At 36.9% G+C, this 21418-nt stretch overlaps 2 protein-coding genes across 5 annotated transcripts in view; both read right to left on the minus strand.

The window, feature by feature from the left end:
- LOC127935383 (protein PALS2-like) overlaps positions 1-15032 on the minus strand; it is a 22818-nt gene extending 7786 nt beyond the window's left edge. Inside the window, exons 1-7 of one of the 4 annotated variants that reach the window (XM_052533189.1) lie at positions 14905-15032; positions 10238-10314; positions 6969-7011; positions 3875-4021; positions 1187-1305; positions 825-977; positions 55-207 (exon numbers count right to left, since the gene is read on the minus strand). In XM_052533189.1, the coding sequence (XP_052389149.1) occupies positions 55-207; positions 825-977; positions 1187-1305; positions 3875-3995 (546 nt within the window). In that variant the 5' untranslated portion in view covers positions 3996-4021; positions 6969-7011; positions 10238-10314; positions 14905-15032. Of the gene's footprint in view, positions 1-54; positions 208-824; positions 978-1186; positions 1306-3874; positions 4025-6968; positions 7012-10237; positions 10315-14904 lie in introns of all 4 variants that reach the window. The other 3 variants (XM_052533188.1, XM_052533187.1, XM_052533190.1) reach the window with 3 other exon arrangements.
- A 2387-nt stretch (positions 15033-17419) lies between these two features.
- LOC127935638 (pro-neuropeptide Y) lies at positions 17420-19406 on the minus strand. The gene is made up of 4 exons (XM_052533714.1): positions 19269-19406; positions 18914-19101; positions 18009-18086; positions 17420-17828 (listed from the first exon to the last, which is right to left on the minus strand). The coding sequence occupies exons 2-4, from the start codon at positions 19099-19101 to the stop codon at positions 17804-17806; spliced, it is 291 nt and encodes a 96-aa protein (XP_052389674.1). The 5' UTR covers positions 19269-19406; the 3' UTR covers positions 17420-17803.
- Positions 19407-21418: the final 2012 nt, after the last annotated feature.

Here is a 21418-nt window from a genome sequence, read left to right on the forward strand (position 1 = left end):
AGTGGAGATTGAACATGTGGTCACATAAAAATGTATATATTCACAAACACACACCAGAGGTTCTCCTGCTTTCTTGCGGATGCCAATCATCCTGACTGCATCAGCCTGCATAAGAGCGTTGTTTACTGCTGCTTCATTGGTCACTTCAGGAGGGGGTGGGGCTTCATAGCACTTTGATGCCACCATATCATGGGTTTCCAGAAGAGACTGAAGTAAAGAGAGAAAAATGAGAACAAAATACTGCAGAACATTTAGAAAATATACAGAGGAAAATATACGAAAAAACAAGAGGGTAAAAGAAAAGAAAGTATGAGGTGAGACAAAAAAGAGAGATGAGATGACATCAGACAAAAAAGAGCCAAGACAAGAAGAGAAGTTATGAGATGAGAAAACAACAGTAAGACAGATGAAGATAATGTATGAAATGAGATGATGAGATGAGATGAGATGAGAAAAGAATGTATGAGCTGAAACAAGAGAAAGTACAAGATGAGAGGAGTAAAGAAGAAAAGGTGAGAAATGAGAAAAGACGAGAAGGTATGAGATAAAGATGAAAGAAAAGAAGTTACAAGGTGAGACGAGAAGAGAAGTTAAGATGTGAAGTGAAGGTACAAGATTAGATAAAAGGAAAAGGTACAAGGTAAGACGATAAAGAGAAGTTGGTATGAGATGAGAAGAGGCAGGGAGGCAAGGTATGAGATTTAATGAGATAAGAGTACGAGATAAGATGAAATTATAAAGTATGAGATCAAATGAAATGAGAAGGTACAAGAGGAAAAGACACAAAAAGAGATAAGACGTGAAGGCACAAGAAAATACTGTACCTGAAAATGGGGCTCCTGCAGGATTTTGGAGAGCTCTGCAGCGCTGTCATCTTTTACAGTCAGTCCGCTGATGTCACCCAGAATCTCAGTCACCAGCTCAACGTTATTCTCCTGCACTGCCTCCAACTTCACATCGTCCAAACGCTCATGAGCCTGATCACAGACATCATCATTTCATAAATCCATTAACTGATATTTCTGACTGTGTCTAGCTGCTCCTCTGTGAATTTAATACACATCGGCATGTTTAATATCCAAAAATTGTTAATTTCATTCAGTCTTAATCAGTCACAATTTGTTTATAGATGAACCCCATAAGCAAATCAGCTAGAGTAAAGTCTTGGCAGCTGGGTGCACTATACCTTGGCTAGCGAGTGGACGACAGGACTCTCCATGATGCCTTTGAGGAAGATGAGGTTAATGTCTTTAGCCCCGGTGGTGGTGGGCAACTCACCCAGGTTATCCAACACCTGCTGCATAGCTGCAAGCATACATCGAGAGAGGTTACGACATAACAACACACCTGCAACACACTGAGTATTACACACCAGGGTCAGAGGACAGGGCAAAAGACTTCACATCACAATAACAGATGGCTGAAATATAACACCCCCTTCCATCGTACTATCATCTGCTTATTGTACCTGCTTAGCTATTCTTTTGTATTCAGTTCATTTGATCCATTCTCTTAATGTAAACCAGTATAGTGTGTGAAACACATGTAGTATTCAGTTGTATGTGTGTAAATTGAAGGAGATGCCAAGCATATCGACTAACATTATTTATTCTTATAATCAACAAGGCTATAAAAGTCATAATAAAGAAAATATATATATACACCTCCGAATACGATCAAAAGATTTGATACAGTAAAAAATACAGCAAAACAGTAATAATTGTGAAATATTATTACAATGTAAAAGAACTATGGTCTATTTTTATATATTTTAAACTGTCATTTATTCTTGTGATGTAAATCTGAATTTTCACATGATCTGTCAAAAACCACACTAATATGCTGATTTGCTGCACAAGAAACATTTATTATTATCAGCGTTGAAGACAGTTTTTCTCCTAGCATGCACTATAAAAAAATAAAAATAAATAAATAAATAAAAAAACAGGTGTATTAAAAAATTGGTAAATGACTGAAAAAAATTGCCCCCCCCCAATAAAATAAAGTGCAAAAACAATAATTTTACAAATATTTTCATTAAAGGTTTTACAGATTTTTTTTCATTATTTTACAGATTTTTCCTTGTTTTAATTTCAACAATTTACTTTATTTTTACAGTTTTTGTTTGGCAGCCATAGCTGGCAGTTATTAATCATTTATTTACAGTGTAAGATACTTGTGGAAAAAATCTTAATTATTACAAACTTTTGACCAGTAGTGTATATTTTTAGTTCCATGGCTTATAACAAGATACATCAAAAATATATTTATAAATAAATAAATGTAAAAATGTTTTTGAAAAATATATATATATTTTTTTTTTACTGATGATAAGACCACTCTCTTACACGGCCATTGACAAATCTTGCTCCAAATCTACACACATAACCATTTTGCGAGGCCAAGTGCTCAGTGAGTCACGTGACTACACAGGTCATAGCCTGCAGTAGTGTAATCCATCTGTGACAGTAGATCAGAACAGAGTGCGTATGTGTGCTTACACACTTACTCTCAATCAGGAAACACAGGCGAGACCAACAGATCAATATTTAACATCAGTTCAGTGGTTCAATTCCACTCACTTAATTCAGGTCAGACACTGTTTTAGTCCAGAAACAACCATCAGCAAGCTCTGACATTATGCCACTGTTTATTTTCTATTGCAAATATGTCACAGAGAAATGCACCCTAGGGGCCTCTCCTATTTGGCTGAACAGAGTACATAATAGATGAACTGACAGAGTAATAAACAATTGAGGAGGAAATAAAGCACAAATGAAGTTACACACACACTCAAAATATATGTGTGCACACACCCTTTAATAAAAATGTCCTCTTATATCAGTCACATTCTGTAAACTGTTTTAATTTGGTTTATTTGAAAGACCTAATTAAAGACACTAGCACTCTTCTTGACAGTTAAATTACAGTTTTGGCATGTACTGTTATTACACTCCCAAAGATTTAATTACACAACTGATTTGCTGTAAATTCCAAGCAAACAGTCAGTGCTAAATGTCACAAGAGGGTCTTTCCAAGTAACACACATAAAAACATGTGAAAGCAATGTGACTTGCCTCAAAATATAACTTTTCTCCATAAAAAAAGAAAATCACACGGTGATAAAAGATAAAGAAATATTTACATGAAGGTTTTTCCATATAACGTAAGCTGAATAAATTATATATATATATATATATATATATATATATATATATATATATACACACACACACACACACACACACATATACATACATGCTTATGCCTCTTTTTAGCTAGAAAAAATTGACTCATTTAGGTTAATTAACCTGCATTTTAATTTTTTTAGTTAAAATAAAAACAGTTTGTCAAATTCTGGATCTGTAAATGTGAAGCGATTTCACAATTTATTTGTATACTTCTTAAAATGAACTAATTTGAGGTAGCAGGTAGTTACCCTCAGATGGTCTTCTATTTTTTTATTATTATTATTATTATAGTGGTCCACCACCTTAAAAAATATCTTATCTAAGAGCACTATTAAAATGTCTCTGTGTTAGTTAATGCACGTAACTTCTGCATAGCATTTTCTCTCATTCTTTATCTCCTGTTCTGCAATAAATCCTCTTTCACCCCCAGAATCAACAAGAATTTCCATTAATACATTATATAAATAAAGAAATGGAACAAAAATAAAACATATGCAACACATTTGTCAAACCAGTGCTACAAGCCATGCTCTGAACTCTGACTGGCACACTTTGACTGACACAACCTGGCAACCCACTTTTGGTTTGGTCAGAATATTTCACACTCCTCATCTAAGAGCCATAAAATGGCATTCATATTTGAATATATAACTAGAGGAAATGAAAAATAGAAGATCTCTAACCTCCAGAAGTGTCTGCGCTCTCAACAAGTTCAGACGGCCCCTCCCCGGTTTCTCCAATGTCCCCAGCATCCGAGTTAGAACCTGCTCCGTTTGAGAACGCGTCGCCCACAGTAAGAATCATTCCTGCTGTCAAATCTGACCTCTGATCTACTGAATCACAAGAACAATGCTGACTTGCCAATGAAAACAAAGAGACTGATCAAATAAAAACCTAGACAGAAACTGCTCTCTCCTCTGACTCTATTAAAAAGCTGACAGGAGGCAGAAGAGTGGAAAAAGAAAGAGAGAAAAAGAGGCAGAGAGACATCCAAGCTAAGAAAGGAGAGAAAGTATTCCAGACGCCTACCAAACACAGATGTGGAGACACACATACACATACAAACATACACAGATCGTCTTACTAGCGCTTCACTTAAAAACACACATACAGCCCTCCCTCTGAACATCTAATCCCACAATCCCCTCCTGCTGTTTCAGACTCCACCCCCTCATGTCAGAGACAGCCCATCACCAAGTTAAGCCCCCCAGTGCAACTTACATAAGTTTCCTTATATAAGCTCTCAAACCAGGGGACTGCAGGGCCAACTTGAGATTCACCCAGCCTCACGCAACATGTCTCTCACTGATTTTTCAGCAAATCTCACTCTCTTCAACTCAATCCTGGTCACAAACATACTTCAAGTCCATGCTGTCGTGTCTGGGCTGTCACAGTGAACTATTCTGCTTTTATTCATGTATGAATAATACACTGCACTCAACACTCAACACACAGAAGACTAAATGGTCTGTATATGAAGAATGTTCATATTTACGGTCACGTTTTCAGCAGGCCACAGTTATTCGGCAAAGAGTTAAAAGCATAAAGCTTTGAAAGCATGTATTGGTTGTTTAATGTTTAATGATTGGATTGATCAGCTGGTAGGCTGCAGTGTTTTAGTGCTGATAATGTTAGCTGGGGTCAAACGCATTAGCTTGCTGGATGTATTAACAGCAGCTCACGCAGTTTTACTCTGAAAGCAATGGCACGTTATAATCTTTAGTATATTTAGTCTCATTTCATGACTATCATACTGACCAAAAAATTCCAACCAACCTGGTTATTTGAGCAATGACCACCTGATTTTGTATTCATACAATTTCAAGCATACAGTGGGTATAGAAAATAAACACATTTTGTAGTTTGCAGCTTGAAATGAAGATGGACACAGTTTTTGTTTTATGCAGCAATATTTACTCAGTGTAACTTATAACATCCAAGTGAAAGAGGAATCACTGAAAAAAGGCTCACCCCCGTCAGTACTTTGTTGAACCACCTTTTGCTTTGATTACAGCCTTTAGTATGTTGGGATCAGTCTCTACTGACTTTGCACATCTACGCTTTGCAATATTTGTCCACTCTTCTTTGCAAAACTGCTCAAGTTTAGTTAAATGTGTTACTCTTAATGTCAGGCTGCAGAGAAATATATAAATATTTATAAAAAAAATAAAAAATAAACTTACCGACCCTATATACATATATACAGTACAGACCAAAAGTTTGGACACACCTTCTCATTCAAAGAGTTTTCTTTATTTTCATGACTATGAAAATTGTAGTCACACTGAAGGCATCGAGGGCTATTTGACCAAGAAGGAGAGTGATGGGGTGCTGTGCCAGATGACCTGGCCTCCACAGTCACCGGACCTGAACCCAATCGAGGTGGTTTAGGGGTGAGCTGGACCACAGACAGAAGGCAAAAGAACCAACAAGTGCTAAGCATCTCCCTGGGAACTCCTTCAAGACTGTTGGAAGACCATTTCAGGTGACTACCTCTTGAAGCTCATCAAGAGAATGCCAAGAGTGTGCAAAGCAGTAATCAAAGCAAAAGGTGGCTACTTTGAAGAACCTATAATATGACATATTTTCAGTTGTTTCACACTTTTTTGTTATGTATATAATTCCATATATAATTCTACATGTGTTAATTCATAGTTTTGATGCCTTTAGTGTGAATCTACAATTTTCATAGTCATGAAAATAAAGACTTTTTGAATGAGAAGGTGTGTCCAAACTTTTGGTCTGTACTGTATATACACATACATACATACATGTATATATGTTTTTTGAGTGCTTATTTGAGTTACTACTGGTTTGAAATTATTTTCCAAAAAAGATATATTTGTAAAGTAGGAAATAATAATAACAACAAAAATCTATAAAATAATAAAAACAATAATATTAAAGTCACATTTTTACGTGGAGAGAAGACTCCTGCAATGCTTACAGTAATATTACAAGAATGTATGAAAAATTATGTTTGATCTGGGTGGAATTAATCTTGATTCGACTGTGAACCCCGGGTTGGAGCCATCTGAACTAAACTGACTGTTAAGGTTTTTTTTTGTTTATTTGTTTACATATACAACATAAATTTTGTTTATACAACCATATTCAAAATATATAGTATAGCATGGCCAAGCAGTCCTGATTTGGAAATAGACATATTCAGAAGTCACATTTTTAGCTCATCCGAATGGCTTGTCTAAAATAAACAGTTTAATAGTGATACAGTAGCCTGATCTGATCTGAGGTCAGTTTATAGAGGCATCCAGAGAGATGCCTCACTTGCACAGCTGTGCCGTAAGAGGATACGATCTGTCCCTAATCCAGTGCCCCTCCCCCACATCTCCCTTTCTTCCTCCCCCCTCTCATAGCATTGTTTCTGTAAATCTGAGTTGGATTTTAATCTGAATACAACCATGGTGGATTAGAGAATCCATTATGTGCTTGTTGGAGCAAGGCTGAAAAGGCACGTCTGAGCATCAGGTGTAAATGACTCATCAAAGAGGTGGGAAAAAAAGAGGTGATGAATAATGCCTGAGGGGTGAGATACTTCCAGTAAATGTCCATATGTTTACTGCACATGTGCTTTAAATGATGCATTTAGGAGGAAAGTGCAGTTTGTTCAGAAGCCGAGTTCTGCCGCCATCCTAACCTTAAGCATTAGCCTGTTAAACAAATGGCGATTTTGGTTCATTTCACAATCATTTACAAACATAAATATGAGAAATGGTTCAAAGAAGTAAATCAGGAGACAGTGAGTTAACAAATTACCTCTGACAGCCCAGGAACGTGCAAATCAGCTTTCAGGTACCATCTGCAGTCGCAGAAAAATCTCATTATCTTTGTAAGGTATTAGCTTGCAGGTTACCTCCAAGTTACACAGAGAGCTTTGGCAACTCTGAAGTACTAATATAAGCCTATAGCAACTGCAGAATGTAACTTTAGCAGCATTTTATGTCTACCATATCCCATAGATGTAATTCAAATAAACCAAATGGAGGCTTTGATTTCCCAACAACAGTAAGTATATGTACTTAACATTTGCTCTTTGTTAGCATTATGGCAGCACTAGGCACAAAAAATATATATTTTGTTAGGCTTATATGTGTGGAGAGAGACTGTGAGGCCTTATCTGACCAACAAATAATGAAGTGAACATTGTAAACCTTCCCAAATAATCATGATTATATTTACATAAGATTAAACCCAAAAACTTTTTTTTTAAATCAATTTGTCTTACCTGAAAAAAAACCTTGTTAAAATAAAATATATATAAAAAAGTTGCTGATGAAAGTAGTTGCTGATGTTTAACTTGATATTAGTTTAACTTGATATTAAAATAACTGAAACTGAATTAAGACTTAAAAAAAAGATAAATTATTAATATATATATATATATATATATATATATATATATATATATATATATATTTGTACTCAAATTAAAATGAAAACAGAAAGATATCAACTAAAAAAACGAATCCAACTAAATACAATTAATAACATAACATTAAAAAATTATAGTAGTATCTCAAAATTACCTTCAAAATGTCAGTCATTTGCATGACCATCAATCAGGAAGGTGGCAAATGTGCAACTTCTAATGAATATACTATCAATTATTATGCACCATATTCATCACTTAAAAAAAAAAAAGAATATCCACAGAATCTTGAATATGCAGAGAACTGTCAAACCGATTTACATAAAATCTTATCTCTACAATTTTATGTTTACATCTCTCAGATCTATTTATATGTAACCTGATTTACTAACAACATGCTATTTTACAGCCGTTTAATGACTCGCTAACAAAAAGTGCTTGCACTCTCATAGTAAATCTGTGACTACAAGTCAAGCAACTCCACACCAACAGTCACGGACGTCTCCTTCCTTAACGAGCTAAATGACTTTTATGCTCGCTTCAACAGCGACAGCAAGGAGACGGCCACCAAAATCTCAGCCTCTTCAGACCACCAACCTCTCAAACTCACCTCCACAGATGTCCACACTGCACTGAGCCGGATCAACGCACGCAAGGCTGCTGGCCCGGATGGCATTCCTGGACGTGTGCTTAGGGCATGTGCAGAGCAGCTTGCAGGGGTCTTCACAGACATTTTCAACATGTCCCTCATCCAAGCAACTGTGCCTACATGTTTTAAGTCCACATCCATTGTGCCAGTACCAAAACACTCCTCCCCAACGTGCCTCAATGACTATCGCCCCGTAGCACTCACACCCATCATTATGAAGTGCTTCGAGCGACTGGTCCTAGCACATCTCAAAGACTGCCTCCCACCCACACTGGACCCACACCAATTTGCCTACCGCAGAAATAGGAGCACAGAGGATGCAGTATGCACAGTGCTGCACTCTGCACTCACACACCTGGACCATAACAACACGTATGTTAGGATGTTGTTTGTTGACTTCAGTTCAGCATTTAACACCGTCATTCCCTCCAAGCTGACCACAAAACTTGGAGACCTGGACATCAACACCTCCCTCTGCAACTGGATTATGGACTTTCTGACCAACAGGCCTCAGCGTGTTAGGTCAGGCCACAACCACTCCACCACCATCACACTTAACACTGGCGTACCACAGGGCTGTGTGCTGAGCCCATTCCTCTACTCCCTTTACACCCACGACTGCAAGCCTGTGCATGGATCCAACTCCATCATTAAGTTTGCAGATGACACCACGGTGATTGGCCTCATCAGTGACAACGATGAGACTGCCTACAGGGAAGAGATACAGCACCTGGCCACATGGTGCGCTGACAATAACCTGCTCCTTAACACCAATAAGACCAAGGAGCTCATTGTGGACTTCAGGAAGAAGAAAGGAAGCACGCATGACCCCATCCACATTAACGGGATGGTTGTTGAACGGGTCTCCAGCTTCAAGTTCCTGGGAACCACCATCTCGGAGGAACTGTCCTGGACTACAAACACCTCCAGCCTCGTCAAAAAGGCTCACCAGCGCCTTTTCTTCCTCAGGACACTGAAGAAGAACCAGTTGTCTTCAACCATCCTGGTGAACTTTTACCGGTGTGCGATCGAGAGCATCCTGACCAGTTGCATCACAGTCTGGTATGGGAACTGCTCAGTGGCTGACCGCAAGGCACTGCAGAGGGTGGTGAAAACTGCCCAGCGCATCACAGGGACACCACTTCCTGCTCTTGAGGACATCCAGAAAAAACGCTGTCTACGTCGAGCTCGCAGCATTCTCAAGGACTCCTCTCACCCTGACCACGGACTGTTTAACCTCCTCCCCTCCGGGAGGCGTTTCAGGAGCCTCCGAACAAGGACCACAAGATTCAGGAACAGCTTTTTCCCTAAAGCTGTCTCCTTGCTGAACTCTGCCCTCTGACACCCCTCAACACCCCCCACACCACACATAGACTCCTCCCCCTCTTCAACACTCTGATTTATTTATTTACTCACAACAAGCAAAAAGTAACTTGTTATTACTTGCACTACTGCCTGTTCATCCAGGAACACTGTATAATCCATTTGCACATTGAAATATTTTTTTTCTATGCACTTTACTGTCCATTGCAATACTGTAAATTATGTTCATAGTTCTGCCTATAGTGTACATACACTTTTACATAGCCCATCTGTATAGTATGTTCATAGTACACCTATCTGTATATCGTGCTTATAGTATTTAATATCTGTAAATTATGTCCATAATACTCACCTGTATAGTTATTGTACATATTATAGACCTTTATTCTGTACTTACTGCTTATTGCACTTCTGGTTAGATGCTAACTGCATTTCGTTGCCTTGTACCTACATGTGCAGTGACAATAAAGTTGAATCTAATCTAATCTAATCTAAATCACGGGCCAGATAAGTGCACTCAATCTGTCTCCTGCTCACTTTACCATCTCTACCTATGATCATTGCTGCCGATCAATGAGATTCCAGCTGTGAAGACAATGTCACATTCACTAATACAGTTCATATACTTTCAAGTAACACTGGATCGATGGACACACGTTTCTTTGATCACAATAACACACTCACTTGTAGCCGGTGGTGTTCCTGCTCTCTCCCCGAACTGCTACAAACTTCTCATCCACTGTTCCAGACAAGTGCAGAATCTATAGAGAGAGAAGAACCATTAAACACAAATTCATGCACTTACACACAGTTCTCCTCCTGGGTCAGGACAGAGACTGTCACAGCACTGATCCAGACACAGTGGGTCACTGTGTGAACTGTCATTTTGTGTTAAGCAAAATCCACACCATTTCTGCTCCATTCATCTCTTCTGGTCACAAACTTGTACTCACGGTCAGCCCATCCAAGATTTAGGCCTATGAGTTAGTTGTCTGAATAAGGAGAGGAATATGCAGAGACTGAGCACCATTCACAAGCAAAAACAGTCCAAAAGTTCTAAACAAATATGTTGTTAGATGTTGATGCAAGAGGACAACAGGAGATGGACTTATTCATGTGGATTATTATGTGGATTTAGGGGTGGGCAATATAGCCTAAAAAATTATATCACAATATTTCAAAGATATTTGCGATATTTATGATGATATAGAACAATGTTTAATTGTTGATTGCAGCTGGCAGGCAGCAGCATTTATTAGTGCAAACAAAATGAAGGGCATGGGTGTACAGGGCTGTAGCTGGGGCTTGTGGGGCTCCAGTGCAAGTTTTACCGCTGGGCCCTGTTTGAGATCGTGTAAATGGCACAAATAAACAAATGTACAAATTAAACAATGTTTACTTTTTTTCAAGTTTGTAGGTGTCCAGGTACAGAAACTGAATATTCAAATGTAACTGGTATTGCATAGTCTTTACTGTATAAATGAAATATAGATGATCTCTTGTTAAAACTACAAAAGAATTCAGTAAAGAGCAGTGAGTGGTTTTCTTAATTAACATTAAGGACACTGACAGCAGCTAGTAAATTAGGCGTGGTCACTTTAAGAGATAATACATCCAATATGATAGGGCTGCACGATTCTGGATAAATTGAGAATCACGATTTTTTGATCTCATATAGAGATCACGATTCTCCTACGATTCTTTGTTATTATTATTACTATTAACATTATCATTATCACAAGTATATAAATTAATTATTTTATTTTGCAAGGATTCTTTAAATTGATCAAGTGTGACAAAGACATTTATAACAAAATATTTCTATTACACACAATTATTGTTCTTCTGAACTTTCTATCAAAGAAACCTGAAAAAAATCTACTCATCTGTTTTCAACATAATAATAATAATAATAATAATAATAGTAATAATAATAATGTTTTTTTTGAACGGCAAAACAGCATTTTAGAATGATTTCTGAAGATCATGTGACACTGAAGACTGGAGTAATGATGCTGAAAATACAGCTGCACACCACAGAAATAAATTACATTTTAAAATACATTCAAGTGAAAGCAGTTATTTTAAATGGTAAATATTTCAAAACTTTACTGTTTTTGCTGTACTTTGGATCAGATAAATATAGTTTGGTGAGCAGAAGAGACTTTAAAAAAACATTACACATCTTGTGGTTCAAAAACTTTTGACTGGTAGTGTATATATAATATATTTAAAACCCCAGTTTTTTTAATATTAGAATGATGAAAAAGTTGTTTAGATCACTGATTCAACGACTCACTCATAAACCTACTAGACTTGTTTCATTTCTGGATGAATCAGCGTTTTTGAACGATTCTCTTGAATGAAAAATTAATTCATTGACAAATAAATTAAGACACTTGTCGCCACCTATTGGTGAAACAATGCAATCGACACAAACGTTATTTAAAGCGCAGTACTTTCAAAAGGGGATTTGTTATATTTTGATCGCTGCCATATAGACATCAATGTTTATATTTAAACTATAAACTTTATCCCAGTATTTCTGTGATAATATAAATGACTGTAAGACAGATATAATACTGTGTAGTTGAAAATACTGTTTGTGAAGATGTTTCTTAACCAAACATGGTAAGAGCTCTCTCTGTGTCAGCGGCAGTGCGCGCACGGATTTGAATGATCCGATAAGACTTTGTCAAAGGTTTAACAGACTCGGGGAATCGTTGTCTTTTAGAAATGAGATCGAGAGGGTGTCTGAATCGAGATCGCGATCTTTTAACGATTAATCGTGCAGCTCTGCAATATGATACACATTCCATTTCTTTCGCAACTCTTTACTTTCACTTAAGACATAACCAATCATTTTTTGAGCATACTTTCGAGGTGACAATTTTGTATGTATTTGTTGTTTCAAGAGCAAGAAGAGACTAAACTGCATGCTGCACACTGTCATCACACACAGACGTGTCAAGGAATTTGCTGAACCACAGACAACGTCAGAGGCGTCTTCCTGGGCTAAGGAGAAGAAGAACTGGACTGTTGCCCAGAGGTCCAAAGTCCTCTTTTCAGATGAGAACATGTTTTGTATGTCATTTGGAAACCAAGGTCCTATAATCTGAAGAAACAAACTCATCTACATCTGAGATGGCCTCAGGGTGAGTACATTTTCAGCAAATTTTCATTTTGGGGTGAACTGTTCCTTTAACAGTCTATTAACAGGACCCGATGTCAGGTGGACAACTGGGATGTCCAGACAAATCAGGACACAGAGCATTCATAGGACTTTTCATTTTAAGTGAAGAAGTTGGAGAGTGTACTATGCATATTACATGACAGATAAAAATAGTTGCCCAACATACATGTTGAAATAAGATGGATTCTCGAGGGACTGTGTAATTCTGCAAGCTTCAGTGGATCTCTGTGCCATTACTGGAAACTTTCTTTACATGAACATGTTACTATAAAAAAGCCAAAAGTTATGCAAGCTTTTACAGAAAAAAAATCTGGAGGTATTCTGAGCATTAAAACAGGTGAAAAAAGACAATAATAAAACACATAAAAAAATACTTTATAATTTTTTTTTTTTTTTTACAAAGATGCATCAATTAATGGTTGGGTGTACCAGCTATTACAAATGCATTCTAGTCTCATAAAGAGTGGCTGGTAACCTGGATTTGCCAACAGCCTAATGTCCTTCCCACAGCCTGCTGCTGCAGCTGACATCTCAAGAAAAGCCTGATAATTAGTGAACTTGATGGAGTGCACTGCGCTCACACTCATCTCTTAACAAAGGGTACGGGCACATCCCCCCTGCAAACCCACCCTTGCATGAAAATGTAGGTCAGTTTGCATGAGGAAGTGCCCTGCAAATAAGAGGATTACGCTGATTGTGCCAAGTGTTACATCAAAACAAATAATGAAAAGCAACAACAACAATAATTCTCATCATGTTATGTATGTTTATTCTATTAAAAACAAACAATTTCTACCATTTTCATTTGTGTTATTGATGCTTCATATTTTTGTAGTATTATACAAAGTTAAGAATTGTGAGTGAAACAAAAAAATGACTAGAGATTTGTCAGATGTTTTGATTGCACTTGTTGGGAGATTTGATAATATGTAATTTTAAGATAAAAACCTGTTAAAGGGGACTTACAGTATATTTTCATCTGTAGAAGTAGCAGTTTTAATTCTAACATACAAATGACATTAATTATGCAACAGTGATCAACACTGAATATTTAAGATGAATTATGTAGCAAAAATAAAATGCCAAAAAAGACATTAATATGAAAGACAAAATAAGTTAAATTTACTGTGAAGATTATAAGGTAAAATGTATGAATTAAGAAATTGTTTCTTAAGGGGTACAAATAATAAATATTTGTGGAGGGGTGAAAAAAATGCTTCAAAGTTTCCTGACATTGACAGGTAATTGAAGCCACGCCCATTTGGAACCCCAAAGTCTCCTGCGTAATGACGTAGAGGGATTTCCCGGTTACTTCACAGGAAACGTTCAAACAGGCAGATGTCCCGGGTTCGAGTCGGAGTAGGACACTGAGTAATGATGAATTAAACGAGAATTTTACACTCCGAGAAGTTATCAGACTGTACATTCGTGGGGTTTTGCACATTAAAAGGATTTTCAATTGACACCCGCAACACAACTGAGGCCGACAGAAGCTGAACTGCACATGGACTCCCACCATTTCCTCTACATACGAAATACAAAGTCTCGTTTTACATACAGTCAGAAAAGGAGACGATCGCAGATTTACTCGAATAACATTTATTTATGAATTAGTTGCATGGCATAGTTCTTTTTAAACATGTTTTAAATCCCACGGGATATTTTTTCGAGCGCCGCTCCGACAAAACTGCAACGCGGGGACGTTCAATGAATGAATGATACCAGCAGATCAAAAGATAGAACAAACAGAATCAAAACAGATCAATATCGCCAGAATCCTGGCAAACGAATATCAAGAATATGTATTTACAAACTAATATTTCTTGCAGATGTTTTCACACGCGCGGCCATTTTTGTTATTTATTCAAAGCGCGCAAAGTAACGTTAGATAACCTGTTTCACCTAAACCATGACAGGACACGGGACAGATGAGGACAGACGCTCAAGTCACTGTTCCCTCATCAGTGACCAAACCTGGTGCTTTCCAAACACTCACTCACTCGCTTACCCACACTGATAAAGGACAGCTGGGGGCTGGACTTCCGACGGCATTTCATCCCAAAAGTGGCTCTTCCCAGCACATATATAATGTTACTTTTAAATGAAACACAACTTGCTCCGATTCGCACTTTGCAAATAATACGATCTATGCACTCACCTAGGTTGCTCCGAGTCCTCTTCAGTCGTCCCGGTCAGATATTCAAAGCTTTCAGTAGTCGTGGGTCCCGTGGCTAACTATTCGGACACACACAATGTCAATCAAACGCTAAGCCTCGCCTTTCGAGTGACGTCTGTGTGAATGGACCAATCAGAGCTCGCTCTGGATTTACGCCTCGCCCTCTCGTGGCAGTGGTTGCATTGTTTTAAGGTTGCAAGAGCAAGAGAAGACCGAGCATGTGTGGGTGTTTTGTTTAGTGAATGAGAATGATTAAGTTCAGCGTTTTTTACCTATGTGTATAAACATATTAGAATTACGTTTATATTATAATTTATATTATCCAATGACTAAAATAGACTATACAGGGCAAACGATAAGAATCAGGGTAATTGTTTACCCATACAATTTGCATTGTATTTAACAGGCAAATTGTTAGGAGGCCTAACTATATAGCTCTCTTTATTTCTCTACTGTTTATAACTATTATAATATGTCAATTGACAGAATCATGTAGACTGCATAAAAGTAGCAGGTTTGTAAAAGGGACAGCTTTAAGAAAATAAACAAAAGCGCCATATTGGCTGCATGAACACACACAAGAGGGCGCACTTTATACAATGTGCCTTTTCTGCGTTTTCCTTCTAGTCTAGTGTTGTTGAATGTCTCAAGTGTTGGTGAGGATGACTCTGGTGTAGATGAAACCTCTAATTTACTCTTCCTCCTTATTTGTTCAGTATGAGCTAATCATACAGCCCAGCTAAAAAACAGTTAGATCAATGTTTTTATATGCCATTGTGTCCCTTGCAGTCTCCAAAGTGTAGTCTGTAGTAAACCACATTCCATATAAAATCGCCTATACTGCCAAAACACATTCATAAAATAACAATGTCAATACTGGACAAGCGACTATGACAAATAGGCCTATGATAGCTATGTCCAAAATAGAACACTAACAATACTAATTCTACTATTTGTGTGGTGCGTACTGTGCCATATATGCCAAATTTGACCTGTTATTCAATATGAAGCTAAATATAACTGGATGTCAATCACAATTAAGCATGCAATGTAAAGAGGTCATTGAACAATGTAGCATTCTGCTTTTTAAAATGTATATTGTTATGTAGGCCTACACTGTTACACATAGCTTTTAAACATTTATGCAATGTATTTTGCATAGTATGCAGCAAGCCGCATTTGTTTGTGCACCATCACAGTAAAAATTAAAGTGCCACTGTAAAACCTGTGCTCACTCTCTAGTTTTGTCAGTTTACGAGACTGAGGGGGGAAAAAAAGCATTTCTGATAACTGAAATAGTGAGTAGCTGTTCACTGTTTTTTCCTGGGCATTTTGGGAATTTAAACATTTCAGTACATGATTTTGACAGTCCTGAAACTCCCCCTTGGCAATACATTTAAAAATGAGTATTGAGCTAAAGGAACACCAAAATATTGTCCAAATATTCCCTATTATATATGCAAAGATCAGTACACCAAATTAGTAGTCAGAATATGCAATATTATTAAAACAGCAACATGGCTAATGTCATATGGTCACATAGAGATGGCAAAACAGTAGAAGTAGCGCAGGGGTGCTCCAACCCTGATCAAACACACCTAAACCAGCTCACTAACATCATCAGGAGCAAAACTGAGCTCTGCAAGCAGGTGGATCTCCAGGAACACCTCTGATGTAGTATGTCAATATCCTGCTACATACATGCAGAGATACTCTGACAGAATGTAATTCCAGAACAAATTTAAATATATAAACTTTGTGCACATTAATATGACAGGAAACAAAACTGGAATGCATGAACTATGCAAAACATAAATTACATAAGGTGAATGACCCAGGAGACCTACGTGACAAGCAGAGTCTGACAAAACTGAAGATAATAAAACATTGAAGAAGGTAAAACACTGAACCCATAAAAAATAAAAAGCAAAAATTTGCATATGTGGATCAGCTCTTACATTTTTAATGCTTCGAACGTCACATTTTCATCACCTTGACTATGAACGCAACTGATTTTTACATCATTTAATTCATCTTTCTCATTTTCAAAATATGTCAGTTTTGGCCTTTTCTGATTTATAAAGATTTTGTTCTGGTTACTTTTATTATTATAATCCTCATTATTCAATTTGTGAGTAATGGTCTACATGTATGCTTAATTTTATATTTTTAACTGGAATTTATGTTCAAAGTAATTTGACCCTCATTCAACATCTGCAATGATTCTCTTATTTCTTTCTCAGAGCGGTTTTAGCAACAATTAGCTGACAGTCACAACAAACTGATATGACCAACAGGTCATCTGTTACCATACAAAATTAAAGACCTTTAAACAAATTTATCTCAATTACATATTTGACATCAGAACAATAGAGACTAATTTAAGATAAGGCTGTCTTTCTATATATATTAAGTATACTATTACCTTTTCATTTCATGAAACATTGCAGGCTCTGGTTATATTCTTAAACTCAACTGACAAAGCAAAGACGATGCTTTCAAATATAGTGGACTTTATTAGCATGGTTATACTGTACAGTCAGTAATGTTCTCCTTTGATATTAAGGATTATAATGGACATGAAGTCTCTGGACAATTGTCTTATTGAACAGCTGACTGAACTTAGATGAGTCTAGAGAGAGCACACGTCAACAACACCATGTTAAAGCATTTCACATAGACGTGTACTTGTCAGATATAATGATTTGATGTGTTATTTGAATGTTCTGCAGTATTTTCACTATCCTGAAGATGGCTGTGGTACTTTGCAGCAAGCTGCTGATATTGATGATGCAGAAGATTTCAAATTTATGAGATACGGTTGCCGTAATAGTTAACAGGATGACACATGGACATAACTGAATTAACACAGTTGCTGGGATCACCACACCAACTGGTCCTCATATCTGTAAAGAAACAGCCATGAATTCTTATTAAGCAAAAACCTAAGCAGTGTTCATCCATCACAATTTCATGATTTCATTGTTCACTGCAAATAATTTTGAGTGGAACACTATGATCAATTTTAATTTGCAATAAAATAATCAATTATGATCTACCATTAAAAGTCAGTTTGTAAATCTTACCTTGTCTGGGGATGGGACTCTGTTTCACCAATCAGAAGGTCTGAAATTAAGGTGTCAGCGCTGGACCTTTTGCCATACCTGTCAAACAGAACGAAGAAGCAAAACTCACACCAGTGAAAGAATTATACAGTACTTGTAAGTGGAGTCAACATTTGCAAAATAATTCTGAATATTGAGGTTCATGTTGCGCACCTTGAGTCGTCCATCAAACGTTTGACATAAACCTACTTAAATATTTAGTGACTTCCGTTCCCGTTTTAAATTTGCCGTATTGGAAACAGTATGACTAACGGAAATTTTGTTGAAACATGGCCTTATTTATAGGCTATTAATGTTAAACCAGACAACATGTACCCCTCTGCCTCCCTCTCATGTGAATCCCAATTTCAGGTTTCGAGTCCACTTATAATTTCCATCTCACTTGTGATCTATGTTCTCCCTTTTTTCTAATCTGAAGTCTAAAAAAAGTTTTAGTTGATTTATTCTGAGGAATTTTAGCTTGTAACCAAAAGACCTTTAAAGAAACAAGGCAGGACATTCAACGATGAATTTTGTAAGTAAAAAACACATCCTGCTGTTTTAACTCCACAAAGAAACACATTTAATTCAATGCAGTTAATTAGACAGTCAGCAGGGTTTTATCTGTGGATTAATGGTGCTTTTAAAAAGAAAAAAAAGAAAGGCTTTCCAGCCCCCAGTGGCTTTAATGTGGAGGGTCTGTTTTAGTATTTTTAAACCACTAAATCTGCAGAAATATAGATTAACTTTAGTCGATAACAAAATGAGAGGAAAAGGTGTTTTGAAAAATGTTTTGACACGAGAGACAGAAACAATTTGAAAAAGAACTTGTGAACATTTCTGTCCAGTTCTTTTGTTGAGTATATTATTATATACAATGAACTCACCTCTGCCTTGTTATGAGGTTGATGTAGTGTCTCAGTGCAGAATAATACTTGGCGAGCTCCTCCGCAGGTGCGCCCTCCCCAGGGTTGTCGGGTTTTGTCGGATACCCTTCCGTTAGAGTTCCCAAGCAGACGAACAAGAGGAAGGCGCATGCTGCCCAGCGGGTCCACATTTTCATATTTGGATGCATCTGAGATAAAACAATGAAAACTGTTTGCACAGCCCTATAAAAACCAATCTTAACACGTTAACAATCTTAAAACTTCATACTTTGAAAAAGAAATGAATCTACAAATAAGTTAGGCTTAAAAAGTTTCAAAATGTGAAAGTCTAATAAAAATGGTAGCCTACACTTACACTCCCTTGAATGAGGTCTTGATTGAACTTCTTGCTCGGTGGGTGTCAACTCCTCCGATTTTCTGCATTCTGAGTCGTGAGACTCCTGGTTTTATACCTGTTCAGCTCGTGCCATAAAGAGCAGAGCCCACGCGCAATTGCGCGCGACTCTTTTGATGCGCGCGAACCTGCATCACCGATTAAATCCTCTGTCATCAGTGCTTTAAAAATGCTCTGGTTTGGTCCTCATTTGAATGTGTGGGAGGTTCTAAGAAGGATATTTTGCACTAAACCCAAGAAAAACCAAAAGTCAATGATCCGAGACTGTAAATTTTGTCCACCGGTTCCACATTTTAAACTTCTTATAGGTTGTTGTGATATTCTTTATTTAAAATACCATCATAATATCTATTTACAAATATGCTGATCATGATAAGCAGTTTCATTAACCGGATCGCTTATGAATTTTTCCTCTGTCATTTACCCCAGAAAGTATAAAGAACAATGAACCATTTTATGATCGTCATGCTATTGCATATTAAGCATAATAATGCCAAAGGAAAGCTTTATTGCTTTGTCGTAACTCAGTTCACATTTATTTGAACACACAGACGCATTTGTCTCATGTTTGTCCTAAAATTCCTTGCAATGAAAAATATATTTTAGTGCAGACTTCCTATTTTGACATTTTAGTTTGAGACATTTTTTGAGGAGATGCAATGTGCCATTAATGGAGTCTTTTACTCAGATGTAAAATCTGAAAAGCGGGAGAAACATTCAAATAATTTATTTTTCCCCCCATATGATTCCCTCAGAAAAGAAAAAAGAAAAAAAAACCTTAAAGTAAAATGGACATCCCCCATTTTTTTTTTTTTTTGTCATTCCAGACAGCTGCTTATCTAAGCATCAAGTTCCATATAATTTGCTGTCTTGTTTCACTGTAAATATTTTCACTGCAACCTGTCTCATCCTCTTTGCTTCTATTTATATGAGTACATCTGAGTATACTGTACTCATCACAGTAAGAAACACAATCCTTCACTTCTTCAAAGGAAAACTGTCTTCACGGAAATTACAGTATGATAATATGTTCTCAGTGTTGTAGAATGAGGCTGTGAGCCGAAGTTCTTCCTTTGTCATCAACAACTGCAGACAATAACATGCACAATCAATTTTTTGTTGTTGTTGTTACATGTGAAAGTTTTTCCTATTTTATCCCTTTCACTTTCATGGTCTTTGTCGATCTGTCTTTACCAATCTGTCTTTCACACTGAGCTGATGAACAGCTCTGAAAGGAAGCACCTTAAGAATTCCTCTCCAGAATTCTCCAATTTATCTCCATTTATTGCTGCACATCTGCTTCCACTCACACAGACTTCCATTACTTTTACTAACACTTACAGAGTGCAGTTTATACTTTATCTCTTTTCTTAACTAGTATATATACACGCAATAAAACAAGTCGAGAAAAAAGTAAATGGTCTCCCAAAAAATACATCATATTAGTACCTTCCTTGCATTAAAACATATTCCACCCATGTTACCTGCACTTTTTTTCCCACAAAATACTACAGTATGCTTTGAAAACATGACAGCGTAGTCTATTGATAACACTATAAAATGTTCTGTCTGCCTTATTATTTTGAGGTAACTGCACAATAATAGCCTGAAACATGCATTTTGAGTTTGCGGTTTAAATGAAATAGCTTTTAAATGGCAACATTATGTCAGAACAAATTTCCTAGAAAATTATGTGCCTGTGATTATTGTGTTTAATAAGCTTATACAACCGTAGGAGAAATTTTTTTTTTTTACTAAAATGATAAGCGTGTGTAATTGTGTACATTTTAAGAAGCAATCTTTTCAAGAAAATAAAGGACAGAAGCAAACCACAGAAATACTGGTGCTGTGGTGCCATCTGTCACCTCCAGATCTTTGCCTCCAGGCTTGTGCAGAACCAGAGGGTCAGAGTCACAGGTTAGACACAAAGGTGCTATAACTTTAATAAACCTCCTGCGTCTCTGTCTGACCCATAAAATCATGTCTTTGAGCTGCCAATCCAATAATGTCTGTCAAGAAAGCAGCTAAACTGGGAACATGATGTTTTTCATCACCTGTTAATTTCTTTACATAAACATTTCTGTATATTCAAGCCATAATCATGTTAATTT

The sequence above is a fragment of the Carassius gibelio genome, chromosome A19 (genome assembly GCF_023724105.1).
Source record: "Carassius gibelio isolate Cgi1373 ecotype wild population from Czech Republic chromosome A19, carGib1.2-hapl.c, whole genome shotgun sequence".
NCBI lineage: Eukaryota > Metazoa > Chordata > Actinopteri > Cypriniformes > Cyprinidae > Carassius > Carassius gibelio.